Source organism: Poromitra crassiceps (genome assembly GCF_964638095.1).
Source record: "Poromitra crassiceps genome assembly, chromosome: 14".
Taxonomy (NCBI): Eukaryota; Metazoa; Chordata; class Actinopteri; order Beryciformes; family Melamphaidae; genus Poromitra; species Poromitra crassiceps.
Genome location: NC_139633.1, coordinates 5852186 through 5864903, shown reverse-complemented (window position 1 = coordinate 5864903; position 12718 = coordinate 5852186). Strand labels below are relative to the sequence as shown.

General features: G+C 45.3%; 1 protein-coding gene across 2 annotated transcripts; it reads right to left on the bottom strand.

Annotated features, from left to right (window-relative positions):
* Nucleotides 1-3296: 3296 nt before the first annotated feature.
* Nucleotides 3297-11363, bottom strand: LOC310788892 (non-structural maintenance of chromosomes element 1 homolog). 2 transcript variants are annotated; one of them, XM_083650473.1, is made up of 8 exons: nucleotides 11283-11363; nucleotides 10281-10391; nucleotides 9100-9221; nucleotides 7386-7463; nucleotides 6737-6883; nucleotides 5295-5411; nucleotides 3944-4070; nucleotides 3297-3644 (listed from the first exon to the last, which is right to left on the bottom strand). In XM_083650473.1, the coding sequence occupies exons 1-8, from the start codon at nucleotides 11311-11313 to the stop codon at nucleotides 3610-3612; spliced, it is 768 nt and encodes a 255-aa protein (XP_083506599.1). In that variant the 5' UTR covers nucleotides 11314-11363; the 3' UTR covers nucleotides 3297-3609. The 2 variants fall into 2 exon arrangements, with proteins under 2 accessions (XP_083506599.1, XP_083506598.1); XM_083650472.1 differs by having other exon boundaries at nucleotides 3299-3644; nucleotides 10266-10391.
* Between the last annotated feature and the right edge of the window lie 1355 nt (nucleotides 11364-12718).

The following is a 12718-nucleotide window of genomic DNA, read 5'->3' as shown; positions in this document are numbered from 1 at the left end:
TAGCCTGCATGAAAGACGCCAGTGTGTTTATGTTTTTAATATAGTCATATCTATGGTTTATAACGCTGCCACTAATCAGAGGCAGAGAGGGCCAGGGGCGGGTTATGCCTTCGCCATCATCCGAAAAAAATATCGCTTCCGGTAAGCTAGCTAGCTAGCTAATGTTAGCTGCTGGTTGGTTGGCTAACTAGCGAATGTTAGCCGTTAGGGGAGGAAGTCCATATATGGTCCATCCGGTCATGCGGCACAGGGCATTACGTCATCTCAGGATAACGCGATTGGCTGGCTCAGATCTGTTCAAATCTGAGCCAGCCAATCACGTTGTCCTGCGCCGCTTGGCACCGTGTATAAAAGGCGACCGCTGACGGGGGTGGGTGGGGGGAACCAGAGGAGAAGGAGAGGAGGAAGGGGGAGGATGGGAGAGGAGAGAGCGGAGGAAGGGGGAGAGGGGGAGAGAAGAGGAGAGGAGGGGAGGAACGGAGAGAGGGGGAGGGGGGAGACAAGGGGAGGAAGGGGGAGAGGGGGAGAGAAGAGGAGGGGAGGAAGGGGGAGAGGAGAGGGGAGGAAGGGAGAGGGGTGAAGAGGAGGGGAGAGGAAAGGGGGAGGATGGGAGAGGAGGGGAGGAAGGGGGAGAGGGGAGAGGAGGGGAGGAAGGGGGAGAGGAGAGGGGAGGAAGGGAGAGGGGTGAAGAGGAGGGGAGAGGAAAGGGGGAGGATGGGAGAGGAGGGGAGGAAGGGGGAGAGGGGAGAGGAGGGGAGGAAGGGGGAGAGAAGAGGAGAGGAGGGGAGGAACGGGGAGAGGAGAGAGGGGAGGAGGGGGGAGAGGGGAGGAAGGGGGAGACAAGGGAAGGAAGGGGGAGAAAGGTGGGGAGAGGAGAGAGGAGAGGAGGAGGGAGGAGAGCGCCGCCAGCGGCACCACCCCGCTGGGCACAGACACCCAGGCCAGCCACCCCAACCTCCAGGCTGCCACCACCCAGGCTAAGTGCCCCTCTGCTGGGCAGACACCCAGGGCAGCCACTCCCACCACCCGCCCTGCCCCTCACCCTGCCCGGGTCCCACACCCCCGGCTGAGACCCCCCTCCAGAACCCCACGCACCAGGCGGACCCGGTGCATGCCGCGGGTCCACTGCCATCTCTCTGGGCGGCCTTGGTAGTGGAAGCGATCATCTTGCTCTATAATGACGGGTGTTGTTCAAATTGAACATTTATTTCTTCAACATGCTGCAGCAGAAAGGGAGATAAACAGCTGACACTATTTTCGTAGTTAAGCTATGAAGTAGCCTACTTCCCCCCGCAGCATCGTGACATTGAATGAAAGTATAGGCTATAATTAGGCTCGTTTGAGATGACTTCTGGCTCGCCTGGGAAGCAGGCGAGAGCAGCCGAGTGCAGTCAGCCAATTAGAGGCAGAGAGGGGCGGGTCATGCCTTCGCCTAGCCTTCGCCATCATGGGAAAAAAAAGATTGAGTCCCGGAGCTAGCCTGAGAGGCTAATAAAAGCTACATGTTACAGAGTAAGCTGACTATCAGTACGTTATTGCACGCATAGGCCTATCTTTACATTTAAACGTTTACATAGCAAAAATAAGAAATAGAAATAGAAGTAGGCTATGTCAGTGTTTTCCCCTGAATAGCTGAGAAAGTGGACACTGTCAATAGTTAGCACTGTGAAGCTGATACAATTCAGGTGGTGGTAATGCAACATTTAAGGATGCCAACCGCCATAAAACACAGAAGAAGCTGAGAAAAAGGAAGTGCTGTGGGGTTGCAGCTGGTGAAAACCGTCTATAGACAGTGCAGGCAGTGTGGTTGACTCAAATTGCCACCCCAGAAATACGCCTGTGTATTAGATTTTATTAGATATAATGGCGTGCGCCTCCGAGCCTGACAGCCTTCCTGGCCGAAGCCGGTGGCTGCCTGGTACTCTGCGGATCCCACTCGCGTAGCACGACAACACGCTGAATCCCACCCGGATTTGGGGGTGGAACACATTAGATTTAAAGTGGTGAATTTATATAACCTGACGCTGCCAGATGGATGTAGGTTGCTTCACATTTGTTTCACAACCTACAGTGAATTTGTGAACTCAATACCGCCCCATCTGGCGGAGTCAGGTTAGAATTTATATGCCCTCGAAATGCAAAACCATCTGCCATAGTTTTCTTTTTTGTAAAATAGTCAGTAGCAAACTATAACATAACGATATGCTTATTCAACACAAAATCAACATTAAACATGTAAAGTCAGCAGTAGGGGTGTCACGATACACTCAGTTCACGATACGATACGTATCACGATACTGGGTTCACGATAACGATACGATACGATACGATTTTAACAATATTTTTTTAAACTTGAATAATGACAATATATGACTGGAAAAGTAGTATTTTATTTGAAATGCACAAATACAAAACATGCTGTTGTGGGAAATTGTTATTACAATAACAACTAGAAAAAACATGAGATTGGAGATAAGGCTTATCTTGAAATAGAATGAGTTACACCGTCACTTAGATTTACTTTGAACTAAAAGGTTTCTCAGCAGTATAAATTCTCATTATGCATCTTCAGTTTTTCTTCAAACTCAAACAACAAGACATTTCTTAATCTATTTTTTATGCATCTTCAGTTTTTCCTGTCAAGTAAACAGTTTTGCCAGAAACTCAATTGAATGGTTTCTCTCCTGTATAACTTCTCATGTGTCTCTTCAGAGACTTGTTCAACTGAACTACTTTCCACACATTGAACTTCAACAAACAAAGACGTTTCTTAGTCTATTTTTTGGAAAGAAAAAAAAAAAAAAAAAAAAAAAAAAATTTGCGATATGAGATTTCATCTCAACGATACATATCGTGACGTTTTACTATCGCGAAATTTCGTGGGACGATATATTGTGACACCCCTAGTCAGCAGTCATTTCAGAACCACATTCAAAGAGACAGCTCCACCGCTCTCAGGTGCTGCTTAAAGCACGTACAGAGTAGACTACAAGAACTGAAGGTTGAGGCAGGCTCAAGCTGAGCTGACGCTTAACCGGTCACACAAGAAGCACTCTTTCCCCTTGGCGAGCCTTGAACCCGCCCACAACTCCCATTGACTTCATGCCTGGCAGCTTCACGCTTCACACGTCACGCTTGGAAAATAGGACTGAATCGTGAACGATCGCTTGAGCATGCGTTGAGCAAGGCACACGCGCAGCTGGTGTGAACAGCTTCGCCTGTTAACAAGGACACCGAAATGAAACTGGTGGGTTCAGCGTAGGTTGAGCGTTGCTTCGGCGTATGGTGTAAGGCAAGTCTCATTTCATTCACCCCAGTCTCTCCAACCAGCATCTTAGCATACTGTATAGTTATAATAGGTTTGGCTCCTCTAAAAAATATGACGTAAAAGACCATTACATAACTAGCTTGTTTATTATAAACTTAAAAAAATACAAAATGTAATTATTAAAACCACCACCACCACCACATATATTAACAACATATGAACATAATGAACATTTGTGAACTTAAAAAATACAAAATGTAGTCATTAAAAACAACACGACCACCACATACATTAACAACATAATGAACATAATGAACATGTGAACTTCACAGCAGGATTCTTCATCTTCTGGCGTGAGACTGGAGCCGCCTGACCTCTGAAAGGAACAGGACGACAATTAATAGGTGGCCAAATGCGCAGTGTTTTTTCTAATTTGATTCATTCAGCATTCTTGGTGGTCATCGTGGCAGCCATTGTAAAAGTCCTCTTTCATGGATTTATCTTGCATTATTACTCCAGACAATTCTTTCTTGGTCGTTACAGTAGAACCAAATCAAAGTAGTGTAACAGAAAATTGTCAACCAACAACTACTTTTTACAGTGGCTGCATCAACGTTTGTAATATGTGTGCAAAGTAAACTATGTATGTACACAAATGAATAATATAATAAATACCAGGGATTTCATGTGGCCAGAAGTCCTCACAGGCAGGACACCTGGGCTCTGCTCTTCCTTTGAAGTATCTGGCCACACATGGGTTGTGTATCTTTATGCCACAAGTGGGATTCTCACAGATTTGGCACTGAAAGAAGATCACGTTAATCCAATTAGTAAATTAATTAATGCCACATGTGCCAGACACAAGTAAGAAATGCATTAATGGCCTACTTGCACAACTCCACTACTTCCTGAAATTAGTACAGCTTCTTTATTTCCTGTCATCACTATTGGCTGAACTGATTAATGTCAGGTGTGCTGCAGTCACAACAATGATCAGGCACACCTGATTAATCAGTTCATCCAATAGTGTAGGACAGGAAATAAAGAAGCTGTACTAATTTCAGGAAGTAAAAAAGTTGTGCATGTAGCCTATTCATTCCCCGCCATAGACGGAACATCTCCATATGGCTTTAGTATAGTGTTAGTTCATTGACAGTGGTGGTGTAGTCAGGAATGTCATACCGAACCGACCTGGATAGCTAGGCTTAGATAGTGAGGTAATATGCAGTTGTGCGGTGGTAGCATGGAGGGGGGTGTTTCCAGGACGCTGCATTACACCGTTAAGCCTTCTTGAGGTGTCGTGGGCCTAACTTAACGAAACGTCGGTGAAGGAAGGTGCCCACTTGAAAACCCCAATGACATGCTTCATACTGCTGTTGGCTAGGGTAGGTAACTGGTGATTTGTGTCTTGTTTATTAGTTTGTTAGCCTGTTAGCTTGTTTTATTCTGGATTGGGCTTCTAAATGTGTTTTTCCTCGGATTTTGGCACAAGGGATAGTAACATCTTGTCCTGTGTATTAATTAATAGTCTAATCTAAACACTTTATTTTAGCTAATTTTGCCAAGTACATTACTTTAACATATTAGAATACAGATTGACTGTAGCTTTTTGGAGTTGATTGAATGTGTTCTGAGGGTTGAGATGATCCTTATACAACAAAAAGGTTATTATAGATATAATGTCACTTATCATCTATTACACAGTGAAATGTAAACAACAAAGGGTTTATGAAGAATACTGCTACTAAGAATCACAGGTGAAGTTATTGAACCATATTGCTTTTAAATCCTTCCTTTAAGACCAGTATTATTATCAGTAATGTACAGACAGCAAAGTATTTCTACTTAATATTGGCGATACCACTAAATCGGTATTAGAAAAGATAGAAACAAACTAGAATCTCACTTGAATTCTGCTCATTCAAGTATTCCATTTGAGGGGCAACAGAAAAAAAGTATATGTCGTTTCCAGGAAATAAAAAGTGCACAACAGGAAAATAGAGAAACACAAAGATAATGTTTGTACCTGCAGAGCAATGTTGTGGCAGATGTGGCACACCTTCACCTGGTCTTGATACATCGTACGGATGAATGGCTCCATCTCTATGATGCATCTGGTGGACAAGGTGTAGTCTCCCCGTCTCTAAACAAATAAATCCACAAAGAGTCAGGCAGACCGGGAGTAAGGGACAGGTAAGAGAGTAAGGGACAGGTAAGAGAGTAAGGGACAGGTAAGAGGGTAGGGGACAGGTAAGAGAGTAAGGGACAGGTAAGAGGGTAGGGGACAGGTAAGAGGGTAGGGGACAGGTAAGAGGGTAAGGGACAGGTAAGAGAGTAAGGGACAGGTAAGAGGGTAGGGGACAGGTAAGAGGGTAAGGGACAGGTAAGAGAGTAAGGGACAGGTAAGAGGGTAAGGGACAGGTAAGAGTAGGGGACAGGTAAGAGGGTAGGGGACAGGTAAGAGGGTAAGGGACAGGTAAGAGAGTAAGGGACAGGTAAGAGGGTAGGGGACAGGTAAGAGGGTAAGGGACAGGTAAGAGAGTAAGGGACAGGTAAGAGGGTAGGGGACAGGTAAGAGGGTAAGGGACAGGTAAGAGAGTAGGGGACAGGTAAGAGGGTAAGGGACAGGTAAGAGAGTAAGGGACAGGTAAGAGGGTAGGGGACAGGTAAGAGAGTAGGGGATTGTAACAAGCCTAGTTGTGAGTATGAATTAACAGCAATAGGGACTGTGAATGCGCTCCTTAGCCAGGGCAAATGAGAGCTAGCTTGATCCTCGTTGCCATGTGTTGTGTTCAGTGTTGGGCAAGTTACTTTCAAAATTGTAATATACTAAATCATATTACTAGTTACTTTCATTTGAAAGTAATACGTTGCTTTACAATATTACTGTCTGTGTAGAGTAACTACTCTGTGTAGAGTAGCTGCCCAGTACAACCACAGTCTGATCTGCTGGCCACTGAGCAGCTCCACTGGAGCAGTTGGGGTTAAGGGCCTTGCTCAAGGGCCCCTCAGTGGTGGTAATGAGGGAGGGAAAAGCACTGCCTTTTCACTTTCCCCACCCAGATTTATCCTGCCGGTCCAGGGGATTGAACCGACGACCTTCCGGTCACGAGCTCGCTTCTCTAACCGTTGGGCCTCCACTGCCCTATTTAACGTGATTTTACAATCAACCAGGGTCCTGGCCAGGACCCCCTTGCAAAGGAGATTCTGAATCTCAATGAGTTTTTCTTCCTGATTAAATAAAGTCACTAACTAACCATAGTGTGACATACACAATATTGATATCGAGAAAAATCCTTATGATTATCATATTGATTTCAACCATATCGCCCAGTCCTGTTTTTAGTCCCTCCTGGTCAAAAATGCACCAGCCACCACAGGGAGTAGTTTAAGTAAACTCTCTAAATCTGTAGAAGTAGCATTTGGAAATGCAGGGGGAGAGTCAGGTTTCCCTTAAAGACTGTGTACCTCAATGAGCCATTTGTCTTGCACGAGTCGGCTCAGGAGGTGCTCCGTCTCGCTCTTCTTCAGCTTCTTGGTCTGCATGCTGTCGGTGCTGTTCAGGATATCCGTAGAGGAGGCCAATCCACTCTCAGAGCCCACAATCAGGTCCATCTGAATCAATACAGCTCGAGTTATTCTTGAGACACTTCCCGGTCAGGGGCCAATCAGGCTTTCTGAAGCGTCACTTTCCCCAGCCAGATTTATCTTGCCGGTCACGGGGATTGAACCGACGACTTTCCCGTCACAAGCTCGCTTCTCTAACCTTTCGGCCACCACTGCCCACACTTGTTTACATCTGCATTTAGCTGCACAGAATACTTGTAGAACTGATCAATCAAATTGCCTACTTTTAACAGCCATGAACTGGTGACCAATCATCTCTCTGCATTGCATTACCTCTGAGACTACTGTGCAGTTCCACCTCACTTTTGTAGGTGTGAAATGGCAATGCAGAGCACCCGACATGTTCCAGGGTTTGATTCCTGCTGTGGCCTCACATTTGAATCATTTTTAATAAATACATACATTAATGGGACTGTAAGTGTCTGTGGCTTAGCCTACAGTGTGCACAAAATGTTGCTATGCTATATCAGTTTTTGTTAATTGAACTCACGGTTTTCCTGAAGAGCTCCAGCTCATTATCAGCATAATCTGACGACATCCTGCTGACCTCGGTCTCGGCCATGTTCACCTGGACAGGTGGAGTGAAAAGAATTAAACAGTTTGTCCTGGTGACTCGCTGCACTTAAGAGTGACAACCTGCTTCTTACATTATGGGCTCATCGTGACTCAGTTCAGGACTTTGGTTGTGTTTAACACCCTCTAGAATGTGATATCCTATTCACAACACAATAACCCAGACAAGCGCTTAAATCAGCTATAATAAATTTGTTGTTGGTTTTGGTCTGCATAAGTTAAATTTCCTGACTAATCTTCTGAGTATTCTGTTTATTCATATGAATGTAAAGAGCTACCGTATATTATCGGGGATATTTTTGTGTAGGCCAACATTAAACCAATTAAATTAGTATTATCATTTAAATGAAAGCGTGCCTCATTATCTTTTGTAGTGTGGTTCACTTTATTGGTGGCGTGTGGGGATAATCCTTGGTCATTAGCTTATCCAAATTTCAGTCTCAGTTATGATTGTACTTCCAGCTGCATTAGTCCAACTGGTCTGATTGTGAAACGTCACTATGCCTAAGCTTTAGCTTCACCCCTAAAGACTAGTCCTCATCTTTGCTTGCATTTCAGGGGAATGGAACTGAATAGTAGCATTACTTTAGTTTACACATGTTATTTAGCAGAGGTGACAATGTTCTAGCTGTGGTGGCCACCATTGCTGAATGAATATAAGGGAAGAATTTTTGCATTTGCAGTGGCAGATTCCTATAAGTCACAAGGACACAACATTTCAATAGTACTGTGGTTGATGATAGATCTAGAGAATTTGCTAACAAAGTGAACAAGTGACTTTTTATTGTGACCTTATTACGACGACAGTCACTACCCCAAGGCACAGTACTGGTAAAGGGTCATGTAGGCACAGTACTGGTAAAGGGTCATGTAGGCACAGTACTGGTAAAGGGTCATGTAGGCACAGTAGTGGTAAAGGGTCATGTAGGCACAGTACTGGTAAAGGGTCATGTAGGCACAGTACTGGTAAAGGGTCATGTAGGCACAGTACTGGTAAAGGGTCATGTAGGCACAGTACTGGTAAAGGGTCATGTAGGCACAGTACTGGTAAAGGGTCATGTAGGCACAGTAGTGGTAAAGGGTCATGTAGGCACAGTAGTGGTAAAGGGTCATGTAGGCACAGTAGTGGTAAAGGGTCATGTAGGCACAGTAGTGGTAAAGGGTCATGTAGGCACAGTACTGGTAAAGGGTCATGTAGGCACAGTAGTGGTAAAGGGTCATGTAGGCACAGTACTGGTAAAGGGTCATGTAGGCACAGTAGTGGTAAAGGGTCATGTAGGCACAGTAGTGGTAAAGGGTCATGTAGGCACAGTAGTGGTAAAGGGTCATGTAGGCACAGTACTGGTAAAGGGTCATGTAGGCACAGTAGTGGTAAAGGGTCATGTAGGCACAGTAGTGGTAAAGGGTCATGTAGGCACAGTAGTGGTAAAGGGTCATGTAGGCACAGTACTGGTAAAGGGTCATGTAGGCACAGTACTGGTAAAGGGTCATGTAGGCACAGTAGTGGTAAAGGGTCATGTAGGCACAGTACTGGTAAAGGGTCATGTAGGCACAGTAGTGGTAAAGGGTCATGTAGGCACAGTACTGGTAAAGGGTCATGTAGGCACAGTACTGGTATTAAAGCCACTAACCAAGGCGTAATACTGGAGACCATTGTCTTCAGACATCCCTTTTCTAATCTGCATGAAGATGGGCTGCAGCTGGGAATTGATGACTTCAATGAATTCATCCAGTCTGTCATGATCGCAGGGTGCTGCAAGAAAGAAAGAAAAGACAGTTTGTTAGGCTGGAAATGACTCCCTCTCACACTGCACCTATCCTGTCCTGACAGAGCGGGGGGGGGGGGGGCATGAGTCCCTCTCACACTGCACCTATCCTGTCCTGACAGAGGGGGGGGGGGGGGGGGGGGGGGGGCATGACTCCCTCTGACACTGCACCTATCCTGTCCTGACAGAGGGGGGGGGGGGGGCATGAGTCCCTCTCACACTGCACCTATCCTGTCCTGACAGAGGGGGGGGGGGGGGGGGGGGGGCATGAGTCCCTCTCACACTGCACCTATCCTGTCCTGACAGAGGGGGGGGGGGGGCATGACTCCCTCTCACACTGCACCTATCCTGTCCTGACAGAGGGGGGGGGGGGGGGGGGGGGCATGAGTCCCTCTCACACTGCACCTATCCTGTCCTGACAGAGGGGGGGGGGGGGGCATGAGTCCCTCTCACACTGCACCTATCCTGTCCTGACAGAGGGGGGGGGGGGGGGGGGGGGGGGGAGCCTCCTTGCACCAATGGAACAACATCAGAACATTCATCAGAACCATGACAGCCAATCAGAGGTAGTGTCCTCCAGACCAAAATGGCAGATTTGCTGTGCACTGATGTTGCAATGGAACAATGTATTTGCTCTCACTTCTTATAAATGTAAGTTATTTGCTAGTACAACTACAAACAGATATATAGAATACTTGTGATGATGGTGGCTTGACAAATCCTGACTTACTGTAGGCTACTGTATTGTTGACACTTATTGGCAAAGCCCCAGACTATTAGTACCTGGAAAATATCAGTGTTGTCGGATCAAACCTTGTGTTTTCAAAAAGAGGGAATGTAATTAAACTCCCTTATTTGATTGTTTCAAATAGATTCCATAGCCTCAGGCTGAAGTGGTAATATGATGCTCTTGGGGACTTATATTAGAAACCTGTACAGTACTACTGTAGAGTGATGTCATGTGAAGTACTCCACATTGATAGCAGCATCAGAAAATGTCTCTGTATATACAGCACATAAAAATATTGCACCATTGTGTGTCTCACAGCAATGCTGGTGGAGTGTCTTTGCCCCGGGTTCATCAATGACGCCATTAGCCATCATGCTCTGTAGGAAGCGGCGGTGGCTGTCTCGCATTGGCGTAGCTCTGGACTGGCCTAGACACACACACACACACACAAAATAATGGTGGTTACACACACTCCATCGAGTCAACAAGGGGAAGTGGTGGGAAGGGAAAATACTGTAAAACAAGGAGGATAAATGCCATAATTTGTGCATAGATGAGTCATTCCCAGTTTAATCTGTATAAAATACAACAGCTGATCTGAAAGCTGTTTGCCTCTTGAGTCAAGGTATGGTGGTGGATATGGTTGTACAACCTGAGTAGTTAGACATCTGTCCTGCCAGAGGTTTATGTATGAGTGCAACAACACATTGAGTTATAATATATATAGGCTAAATAAATATTTATATATGTCGATGGTGCAACAGGCACCCAGCAGTAAATTTGGACTGAACTGATTTCATTGGTTTTACGGTGGCAGGCAATGAAGACGCATTTATTATAATTATTATAGATTAATACACTACTAGCAATAGTGCGGACCTCTCTAGAATAGAATAGACGTTATTGTCCAGCCGACGCAGGGAAATTGTCCTTAGTCTCACTTGAGTCAGCGGGCAGCTGGTATGACAGCAAGCAATAAACTACAGTCCAAATAAAACCAGCTATTGCATAATATATCAAGCTAAACAGCCAGGTTTCCAGCTAACGTTTAGCTAACGTTGTGCTCTAAAGTTATATTCAAGTAGGCTACGATTAACGTACTGATTTAACGTTAATAGTCTTCTTCCAGCAGTTCAGCAGGCACTGCTGCTGTCTGAGAGAGAGCGGAGGATGGAGACTACAGAGTTAGCTCTTAGCAAACGCTAACTACAGTAGCTAATGCACGCAGTCTTTGAGATGTCGTTAGTTCACGTTAGCCAGCTAACCTCGGTGAGTGTCAGTTGAAACCTTGTAGAGTATGAAACCAAAGTCTACTTACTGTGGCGGTTCGCGCCTTCCGCGTTTGCCATGTTTCATATAGCAGGCAGGCACGTTTGTTGCAAAACGAACTGTTACAAAATGCTGCGTTAAATATTATGGATCCCACTGGAGTTTTTGGTGGCAGAACATCAGTGTTGCCAGATACAGCTGATGGTTTCCCGCCGACAGCAAGGTGTTCAAAAACCGCCAGAAATAGCATTCTCACTTCGTTCAGACAGGCTCGCTAGTTGCTATTATTGTAGCGTTATAATTACATGCTTGCTAGATTTTAAACTGCTGTGAATGTGAGATTTGTTTGGGGAGCATATGAGAGACAGGCGACTGCACAGAGAGACGCAGAGAGAGAGAGAGAGAGGCAGACGCTAAAGTTCCAGTGTGTTCGGGGCTTGCTTCTGTGTGTGTGTGTGTGTGTGTGTGTGTGTGTGTGTGTGTGTGTGTGTGTGTGTGTGTGTGTGTGTGTGTGTGTGTGTGTGTGTGTGTGTGTGTGTGTGTGTGTGAGAGAGAGAGAGAGAGAGAGAGAGTGTGTGTGAGTGAGTGTGTGAGAGAGAGAGAGAGAGAGAGAGAGAGAGAGAGAGAGAGAGAGCTCAGTAACTTAGAACTATGTGCAGTCTGATGGTCTTTCTAGGCCTACGTTAGGCTACATGGATCAGTCAAACTTCAATTTCTAATAAAATCCGCCGAACTCATGGAAAACAAACCAGCCAAACCAGCCCAAATTATGTCCCATTCCCCTCTCACAATGCAATCTAAACTCGCCCAATTGTGCGGAAAACTCGCTCATCTGGCAACATTGGGTGCGCTTCTCAGAACAGTCTGGATGGGCACTTGCCAGGCCAATGCTGACGCTTGAATGCTGCGTAGGGCATGTTCTGCCCAAAACTCCAGTGGGATCCATAATAGTATCATTCTTCTTCTTCTTTTGAGTTTAATGGCAGTTGGCAAACAGATTTTAGTGCATTACCGCCACCTTCTGAATTTTAGTAGCTTCACAATGCAAATTATTGATAGTATGAAAGTCTACTTTGAAGTTCTTGTTGTAACTTGCTGCTTCACCAGTAGGCTACAGCTTTGTGCGACCCGGGTCCTTCTGCTTTCTTTTTTTTCTTTGTTTGCGGCCACTGTTTCTTCATTTGATTGAAACCAGGGATTTTATTTATTATTATTTATTTATTTATTGGTAATGCATTAAGAAACTACTACTTTCTCATTCCCCTCACTTGAGCTGGCAGCCTGCCCCCCCCCCCATCAAAATACCCTACTTATTTAAAAAAAAAAAAAAAAAAAAAAACGCTATCAACAAATGATCCCTATCTATAGGCTATTGCTTCTCTCTTCATCAAATCAATTATTTTCTAACATAGAAAAATCGATCTACCATTGAGGAAGTAACTAAAGTGGTAGCCTACTATTGTCGGCATTTAAACTGTTGGCCTG